At 31.2% G+C, this 10,446-nt stretch overlaps 1 protein-coding gene across 1 annotated transcript in view; it reads right to left on the reverse strand.

Moving 5' to 3' along the window:
• The window catches only part of LOC103604980 (myotubularin-related protein 13), a gene marked incomplete at its 5' end in the record, with an annotated part of 148,821 nt that extends 139,833 nt beyond the window's left edge, over positions 1–8,988 (reverse strand). Inside the window, 6 exons of the mRNA XM_008589562.1 lie at positions 301–429; positions 896–1,009; positions 2,134–2,211; positions 4,934–5,047; positions 7,484–7,592; positions 8,835–8,988. Coding sequence (XP_008587784.1) covers positions 301–429; positions 896–1,009; positions 2,134–2,211; positions 4,934–5,047; positions 7,484–7,592; positions 8,835–8,988 — 698 coding nt within the window. The remainder of the gene's footprint in view (positions 1–300; positions 430–895; positions 1,010–2,133; positions 2,212–4,933; positions 5,048–7,483; positions 7,593–8,834) is intronic.
• Between the last annotated feature and the right edge of the window lie 1,458 nt (positions 8,989–10,446).

Below are 10,446 nucleotides of genomic sequence, written 5' to 3' on the forward strand. Positions count from 1 at the left end.
AAAAACAAAAGTTCTATTTATACAATCACTTAAATTTTCAAAATGATTTTAACCAATTATTTAAAATTCAGTTAAAAATCTTTATGTATTTCTGAGATATAATTATATTTTTTCTAATTTTTCTAATCCACATTATAACTATCAAGATTTGATAAGCAAAATAATAAACAATATTTGGATTATTTTATATTTAATGGATAATATATATCTGATTTTAAATAAATGTTAAATATGTCTCTACTTTCAACTACTTGTCTAATTTTATCTATCAATAATGTATTCATTTTATAAGAACTATACCTCATCAAAGAGATCACAGGTTCTATAGGGAGGACCTCTTTCTGAAACAAAACCTGCAAATGCCATTCCATTGAGTACTTTAGTGAGGAAATCATTCTCAACCAAACCACGCTGCCCCAAGAAAGCTGTCTGTAATGAAAGAAAGTGAAATGATAATTTATCACTTGGTAATGGACAAATGGTAAAAACAAATATATAGTAGAAAGATCAAAGCCTATATAGATGCTTTCATGTATAAATATATGCTGTTATAAAATACATTTCTCTCAAAAAGGGTTTTTGCCTGATACCTGAAATACTACATGTATTGATAAGAATAAAAATGAATCTGTCTAGAAGGCAGGGGGATAAATCAGAAATTAACACTTAACTTTAAAAGAAAAAACAATTTAAAATTAACATATTCTAAAAGAAAACATTAATTAGGTCAGTTCCATAGTATTAAGAATTGCCATCTGACCACATAAAGCCGAGATTTTAAGTAATCACAGTTGATAAATTAAGGTCAAGATACATAGCTAGAAAAAGACAACCAAGTAGTTTTATCAAATTAGAGTCTACGTTTGGACAGATACAATATGGTACTGTATCTTACTTTGTGAAAATGTATTACTGGCTCTGCATGAATTCTTATAAGCTGTAGGCATGATCTATATCCTTGGAAAAGTTGTGCAAATAATCTAAGGAAAACTGCTCGCACTTCTTTATCCTAAAAGTATAAGAAGAAACAGGTTAGGTAATTTAATTTTTTTTCAAACAAATATCATCAAATCAAAGAAGTGGGGAAAAAAAGTTGGAAAGAATAAGTTTTCCTGTGCTTCCTTCACATAAGTCTCATTTGTGGCAGACCTGAGTGGCAGGCTTCTAGTCCATCCCATTGTTGGTCACCTTAGGCTGTTAAATAGTTCTTTATATAGAAATAAACATAACTTGCCTCTAGTACATCCAATTTTCCCCTAAGGAAAAAATAAGTCATGGAGTCTCCTCTTTTATGTGCTAGAGAAGGGCATAGGGCCCAAATCCTTTGATTTTTATATCCACCAAAGGAATTACACTTACAAATATAAAAGGGAAAAACCCTTAAAAGATTATATTTTAAAAGCATGTGAAATTCTTCCAAAGTTTATCCAACTTATAAAGATCTATTCATTTATTATTAAGGTATGCTTTTATAAATCTGTTTTGGTAATCCAGGTTTTAGCAGAATCACAGTTTTAGAACTATAAAGAAACTTACAAATTTATTTACTTAACCCCTTATTTAATTGAGGAGGAAATGAAGGTCAAGAATGCTTAAGTTATTTGTCAAATATGTCCAGCTCTATGAGACTCTTTATTGGCACCTCTAAACAATGCACTGGGCAAAATAAAAAAGGGGCTGTCATACATTCACCCTTTTATAGCTTCTAGTTGGTACTATTTACAACCAGTCACTCTTCAAACTTGATTCTGTCCTATTATCAACATTCTTGTTTCCATTTTTGTAAGCTTCCCCCACACCCCCTTTTTTAAAAATCCTTGCCTGACCCTTTCAATTTGATGTTTGGCACAATTTTCCAGGATATAGTCTAGGTTCTGATTTTCTGTCCTGCACTTACTAACGCCTCCTTAGGGCAACAGTCTTAGCCCCACTCTTCTGGTCAGTGCACTGCCTTGTGGTTTCTCCCTGAGCAGGACAAAAGGACAGTCTGTAGTAATTTTCCTAAATTCTAATTTGGGGAACTTTTTACCATGCTGCCCCTATAACTCTAACTTCACTCAACTTCTTTAACAGCCCTACAAATAAAAGTACAGTTCTTTTTAAAAGCATCAAATTTAAATATTAAACTCTTACCAGCATTTTTGAGTGGGATAAAGCTGTTCGTGGAGGAGGAAAAGCATGATCTGCTACTTCCAAATCTGGGTGTAAAATCTAAAGCAAAGAAATTTTGTTAATAAAATATTTTAATATCAATAAAACCTATTCTTTAATTTGCTTTGGAGCATTAAGATGAAAAGTACCAGTACATAAATTATGATATATTCCTTCCATGAAATACAATTCACTTAGCTGAGGTAGATCTACATGTATTATTGTGGAAAGATCTTCAAGACAAAAATATTTAGTGAAAAAACATGTTCTAGAAAAATACACATAATATGGTCTCATTTACTGGAAAACAAAACAAAATAAACCATAAATCTACATGTGTATATACACTGATATACAGATAAATGAGAAAAGCTCTGAAAGAATATACACTAAACTATAAAATGGCAGTCACCTCTGGGAAAGGAAGGGTCTTGGGCCGAGCTACTTGTCTACAGTTGAATTTTTTTGAACAGGCATTTGTTTTTATGTTTCTTAGTGAAATTAAAAATAAATAAATTAATTAATTAACTGAAATACTGAGGAGAAAGGGAATAAGCTTTAGAACTTTGCAGTCCAGAGGAGAAAAAATATAATATGACATGATAGTGCAATAAATATATAAAGCATAATATATGAAATATAAAGTATAATTAATTCAACCTAAGGAAAGCTGGAAAACAAAAGATAACATCTGAGTTTGGCTTTGAAAGAAGTCTAGTCGAGAAGGTAGAAAAGGTTGGGGAGAAGGTAGAAAAAGGGGTCTATGTAGGACCTGCTTAGTGAAAAAGATGAAATTACATCAGCATGTAGCAAATTTTTGTCTGTGCAAAATCATTTTCAAATACTAAAGTCTTTGATGGTATTCTTAGAATAGACCAAAAGACTCAAAACGATACTTAAAAACAAATAATTACAACCCAATCACCCAATTGCTACCGCTGTATAATGTCTTGGTGTCTATAAAATCATCCATGGTTATTACAGTTTACTGTGCTGCTATTTAATTACAATTATTTACTAACCAAACAAAGCTCATATATTTGTGTGTCAAAGCTCCCACATGTCCATCAAATCTGATCTCTTTTTGGTCCTAGTTTGACAACATATTATGCTCTTATCTCTTATACACAGTAGTACACTGTAGCATATAATCCTCCACTGTGCTTGATAACTGTAACAACAGGTATACTCAGTTTTACCAGAAATGAATTTTACACATTGATCAAATTTGGTGCTACAAGTGTTGCAGGCTAAGGTATACCAGTGTGCAGCAGAAACCCCACAGGAACCATCAATTTAAGAACTAAAGTCTTAATCTTTGTTAATTTTGGCACTTAATCCCTGAATAATTGTTAATATCACTATCTGTAATCACTTATAAGATTTATTCACTATAAGATTTCTATAAACTTTCTTCAGTCATTCAAATACTACTTTCTCAGCTTTTGCTACACCCATACACCATCTATGCAATTATATAGTTAATATTTTTCTTTAAATTGTCTTTAATTCAACTCACCCTTTTAAACCTAGTATTTTCTTAGATTTTATCATCTATGAAATCATGGGTTTTACATGCTATTTAAAATATAAATTATAATAAACACATAATTATTAAAAATAAAAAATGTTGGTCATATACCACCCAAGATCATCTCCAAGCTTCACTTTGTGAAACAGTCACCTAGTCACCTCTATATTAAACATTCATCCTATAGATAAAGACTAGGAAACAGGCCTGGAGAAGGGATGTGATTTGCTCAATAATATCAAGTGGTAGAATGCACACTGACTAAAATTTAGATCTCCTTTGTCTTACATTAGTGTCTTTTCCATTCTACCATACCTTGTATTCCAGATTGCAAATTATATTTTAAAAAGTCAGTCTTCTCTAAAAGTTCCCATTTCATAGATAACACTATAACAACACAAGAACTCATACAAATTTGGAAGTTTTCTGAGTATAAAATCTCTTCTGGTAATCCTAGACTTCTAAGTTTCTATTTAAGGAAAAAAACAAAAACAAAACAAACAGTTTTAAACTGCCCAGACTGGAATATTATTAGAGAAGAATACAAAGGACTTGGTTCTAGTAATGTCTTGAAAAGAAATGCAGAATTTCTATGGTTCAATTTTCTGGTGATGTGTAAATGAGCACCTAAAAGGCCCTCAGTAAAATAACATAATGTGTTTTTAAAAATCAACTAAGGTAAAATAACTACAAAAAATTAAATCTGTCTCAATGAGAAAAACCCAGGCTACATGATTTTTTAAAACAATACTGCATGGAATGCTGGAAATTTAATGTATCAATAAGTCACATCTTTCTGTAGTAACTTGAAAACTTTGGCAAGATAATATCACACACTTTTGTAGGTAGCACTCTACTAAGGAGGAATGAGATGTCAATAATGAGGTTAGCAAACAGAAACTAACTTCTTATGAGGGATGTTAGGGGCATCAGGGATTTTGAGGCAGAATCTTGTAGTGTTTTCACAGGTGTATTTATAATATCTTGCGCAGTATATCGTATAGAGTAGCTACTAAATAAATATACCGAATGAAGGAATGAATGTAGAATAAATATTCAGTTAGGAGTCAAAGTATATTCTTTAGAAAATTACCTAGTAAATGAAGAATTCTAAACACTAAATGAGAATATACTCATATTTCAAACATACAACTTTTTCAAGTAATTACACTGAGAGTAATTTTTAATTCCAACTATTGTAGTTTCAGACTTAAATCAAGAGAAAATTACTATTAAAAAAACATGTCATACCAAAGAAAGAGCTACTTGAGTCTGATGTAGAAGTGGTTCCGGGAGGGCAGAGAGGTGAATACATTCAGGAATTTTAATAGTGCCTCCATCCAAATCTGCTATGATTACATCCAACTGAGACAAAAAACAAAAAAATAAACCTATAATTAATAGTGTATAAAGTATATTTGTTCTCAAGCAAATTAATTTGGCCTTGACTAATTTGAGAAAGACCAGGTTTGGAATTGACTCTTGGCTGTACATAGTAAGAGAATTCTGGATTCATGGCTTCTCAGCTACCCTCTATTTCCCAGCTTTCTATGAAATTATGTATGGCATCTAACTAAATTTCTGTCAATGGAACATGAGAAGTGATATGTGCCTTCCAGCCCTTCAACATAGGGGGTATGTAAGGCTCTCCTATGCTCTCTCTCTTCCCATAAGCTGAAACTATGAACTGGCAACAACCCAGCCTTGAGCATTCAGATAATGACAATGCCTGAGGGGATTCTGGTGGAAAAACAAGACTGAAGGCAGTTTAGACCTTGAATGACTTCATGCAGCAAAATGGTCTAGCATAATGGAACATCTCTACGGACTGTTGCATGAATATTAAATAAAATTCCACTTTGTTTGAGCCATTGCATTCTGGATTCTTTATTATAGTAGTTTAGCCAAATAAATTAGTATTTGCTTAGAGTTAATGAACAAAGCAATTAGTATAAATCAAAAGGGTACTGTTTAGGTACTTAAGAAAAAAACTGACTTGTAACATTTTACAAGAGTCTACTTAAAAATAACTTACATAAAACAGCAGACTTGTGATTGCCAGAGGCTGGGAGGGGTACCAGATATGGGAGGATGGGAAGAGGCTGGTCAATGGGTACAAACTTAACAGGTAGGTACGAGGAATTAGCAGTAGTATTCCAATACACTGTGAGGTGACTATGATTAACAGTAATATATTGTATATTTCAAACTAGCAAGAGAGGATTTTGACAGGGTTGCCAATTACATGTATTGAAATATCACAGTTTATGTATGCCATAAATACTCATATGTAAAATTATTATGAGTCAATAAAATAAAATTTAAAAAACAAAATTAAATTTAAAAAATAAGTTACACAGAAACATAAGAGAAACTAGCCAAGATTAGTGAAATTGTTATGTGGGTAATATGATTATAATTCATTCGAATTTATGAAACTCACATTTGGTGACAGCATTTGGTTTATCATCTCCAGTGATTGTTTATATTTAGTGGTAAGAAAATTATTTCCAAACCAGATGAATATGCTTTTAATTAGTACTAATTGGGTTTTACCTTATATGTCTACTGATTTACACACATTTTTATATGGTGATATCAAAGTTAAATAGAACTAGATATCAACATATAAGGTTAGAAAGAGTGACTAATATATGAATAATGGTCCTGTTTATAATGTTGAATAATCTTTTGTTAGTTTAAGTGACATCTCTGATTTAATTGCAACTGTAACTACCATCTAAGTACCAAAAGAGCTTACTTCTTTGCTGGCACTGAAAACGGAGGTAGAAGTACAAAGTCTTAAGGATCTGTAGATCATAGATGTCATGTAGTCTAACCTCCCAGTGAAGAATTTTTCTTATACTCCCTGAAAAGTATCATGTGATCTGTTCCTTACATTCTACTTAGAGTGCTTAAGAGTACACTCCTCAACTCACATACAGAAACCCATTCTATCACTGGGCAGCTCTAATAGTTGGAAACATTTGTATTGAGAAGAAATCTGTTTCTATATCCACAATACCCACTGATTTTATTTCAGCCTTTTGGAATTACAAAAAATGAATCTTACCTTTCCTCTGTATGACAGCCACATAAATATTTATCTTTAGCTATCAAATAGTGTCGGATAATTACTTGAGAGAATTTCCCTAGGGCCTTACAGTTTCTAAACTGTTGGCAATCCTGGATTTCCTTCTCCGTCCCTCTTAAAGTGTGATATACAAAACTAAAAGGATTATTCCAGAACTGGCTTGAATGTAGAGTTTTACTTTTCTTTCTTTGGCATTTCTATTCATATGGCATTAAAAATACAAAAATTCAGTGGGGGGCTTATATTGAACTTGTGTTCCACTAAAACCCTTCACTCTTTTTTTTTCCCCCATAAAAAAAGGCTTTTTTGTTTTGTTAGTCATCAGCCATTCAGCAGTAAGAGAGGCCTCACTTCAAAATATGAATAAATTATGAACTAATAATAAAAGTATAAGTAGAATATTAACTAATAGGTTATTTTACCTTCCTTTTACGTATATAGGATGAGAAATACAGAAAGTAAACTTATGCTGAAAGAAGAGTATTTAAAAATATTAATAGATTTCTTTTTAAAATTGCCGATACTTGCTATATGGCAAAATTAATATATTTAGACTTCTCTTCAATGATGTTTATCTTCCAGCCAATCTTTTCTACTGAAAATGCAACCGAACTGAAAACAGTAATCAGTTGAAATGTTATAGGACTCAAATAAGTATAACAGACTTCTGGACTCAGAAAGTGGAAATATTAAAGATGAATACTTACAAGCTCATGGATATCAGTTTTAAAGACAGAATGTACTCCAATAATAAAAGGTGTTGGGGAACTTAGAACTTCCAGTAGCTGAGCCGGGAGAATGGGAATATAAGGATAACTGGAAATAATAAAAACATTTGTCAGATATATTTGTTTTTCCACAATATAAACACTGTTTCATGTTTTATGCTGTATGAATTTTAGATTACCTATGTGTACAAATTATCAATAATATTATCATACTTGTTAATACTAAAATTTTGAAAGGACTGATTTAAAAAAAAATCATCATGTGAAGGATATGATCAAGTATAACAAGATATAAAGTAAATAAAACCCAGGCCAGCTTCCTTATCTCTTATTCCTCCCAGGCAAGCAATCTCTTCAGGTCTTTAAACATTGTTTGAAAACGTTTTTCCTTAAATAGAAACCTGACATTAGACAATTAGACACTAACACTGACTCCCTGATAGGGTCTCCCCTGTCAATACTAGATCATGACTTGTCCATATAAAACAATCATTCAAATTCCATTTTCTATACTTGATGTTTGCATTCAATTAGAATGGTAACACATAAAATAAAAAATTTAAAAAAAAATTTAAAAATCAGGCCAAGAACACTCTATCTTATCTAAAAGGTTAAGAAAAGCACACAGATAAAAAAATTTTAGAGAAATTTTGGAGACAGTCTAAAATTTTATCTATTTTCTATAAACTTAAGTTTCGTAGATGTTATGATTATCGAATTGATTAAACAGTATATTAGACTAAAATATACTATTTATAGCACTATTGTTTTCTTCTCTACTGTATTATTTTGGAGCAACGCCCAAACATCATTTTATACATAAATACTTTAGTAATATCTAAAAAAAGATAGGGGCTCTTTTAATTAATAGAATTAATTAATTATATTTTTATACATAAATACTTTAGTAATATCTAAAAAAAGATAGGGGCTCTTTTAATTAATAGAACCATAATATTTTAATTAATAGAATTAATTAATTATATTAATTATAACCCTTAAAATTAATAATGACCCTTTAATATCAAATACTCAGAACTAACTAAAGACTTTTATCACCAACTATATTCAAAAAGAATTAAATGTTGCTGACAATACTATTCAAATTAAATATTTTTTTCACTAAACTAATCAACACTCAGTAATGGACAACTTGGAAAAATCCCAAATTCTAGGCTAGATTTTACCGGAATCATGACTCTCAGAAGGGTGTAACTGGAAAATATTTATGCCTTGCTCAAAGATCATCGTGCCATGACATTTTGACTTATTATCAATAAGTAATGCATAATTTGGGAGTAAACACAATTACCGAGTAAAAAAACCTCACCTATACTTAAGAGGAAACATTAAAGATTCCAGGGCTCTACAAGCATCGCTAAGTCTCTGGAAACTTGCAGAATGGAAGAGAACTTTATTTTCTGTGAGGACTGCACAAAAGAGGCTGAGGACATTTTGAATTCCTGAAAACACAAGAGCAAAGGCTTACCAAGTGCATTTAAATTTATATGTGTTGCCAATAATCATAGACTTAGAATGACATGGAAAGGAAAAGCCAATATTTTGTAATCTCTGAAGGAAAATTTTGTTTAAACTATACATTTCATTAACCTATGGGTATTTGTTATCCTACACTTTCAGTTTTGCCTTTATTCTTCAAGGCAGTGCAAAGTTCATTGAACATATTACTTTTTTAGAAATATACATTACCTTCTTTTCAACTTCATTTCTAAGGTCTGAACTTAAGTTCTTGTTTTACACACTGGCACTTTTCTACTAACTTTCTCCCCTCATTAAAGTCTATTTGTCTGATGTTAATATAACCACACCAGCTTTGTTGTTGAAATTTGCCTAGTCTTTTTTCATCTTTTTACTTTAACCTTTCTCTACTTTTTGTAAATGGTTTACAGTTGATATAATTAAATTCAGTCTGACGTTTGTCTTTTAATCATGTAATCAATGTATATTTATTGTAATTATTGACACATACACAATACACATAGATATATAGTATATTATTATATTCTTTTTATTTGTTCTACCTCTTCTTTTAATTTCTTTTTGATTTCTCCTGCCAGTATGGAATTTATAAGCTCTGTTTTTTTTTTTTGATGTAACTTTAAAAAACACAACATGCATGCTTCTCAAACTGAAGTTAAATAAGTACATCATTTATTTTCTCCTTTTTATTACTGACCCAAAACATTTTCATTATATCACTTCAACCTTAATCACATGAACTCACTAAATAAAGAGTCCTCATCTGTCTTCTCAAAGTAAAATACTTCCTATTCTTTTCTTTACCATAGCTTACCCCTTCATGTGACATGTGCAAATTTCTTCTTGGTCCATTATTAACTGCTATTCCCTTTTATCATTTCCAATTTATCACAGGTGATACATCAGAACCTATAGTTTAGATTTCTAATCTTTTCTCACTTGGACTAACTTAATAGTTTCATAACTGGTTTTCCTGATCCAGTTCATATTCCCTTCAAATCTATCATCCAGACAGTTTCCAGAATGATGGACATAAAATACAAATCTGTTTATGTCACTTTTATTCCTCAAACCCTTCGATATCTTCCCATCCTTTTGGGCAATGGTTTTCAAATGGAATTTCAAGTGGAAATTCTGTTCCACAAAAGCAATTTAGGAAGAGAAGCTTTGCTTCAACTTGTTTTATATATTAATCCCCCTGAACCTCAGTTGGTAAAATGAAAAACAAAACAAAACAAAACCAAAGCCTATCTTTTAGGGTTGCTATGAAGAAGAAAGACAATGCATGGAGTTCTCAGCACAGTATCATGATAAATAATCAACATATGCTAGCTGATTCAGTGATTAATATTGTAATTGTTGTGGTTATTTCCTTTGAAATTAGGCTTCTGATGCTAAAAATGTTTGAAAACATGTAATCTACAAAATTAAGTCTGCGCTCC

This window comes from Galeopterus variegatus, unplaced genomic scaffold (genome assembly GCF_000696425.1).
Source record: "Galeopterus variegatus unplaced genomic scaffold, G_variegatus-3.0.2 Scaffold5519, whole genome shotgun sequence".
NCBI lineage: Eukaryota > Metazoa > Chordata > Mammalia > Dermoptera > Cynocephalidae > Galeopterus > Galeopterus variegatus.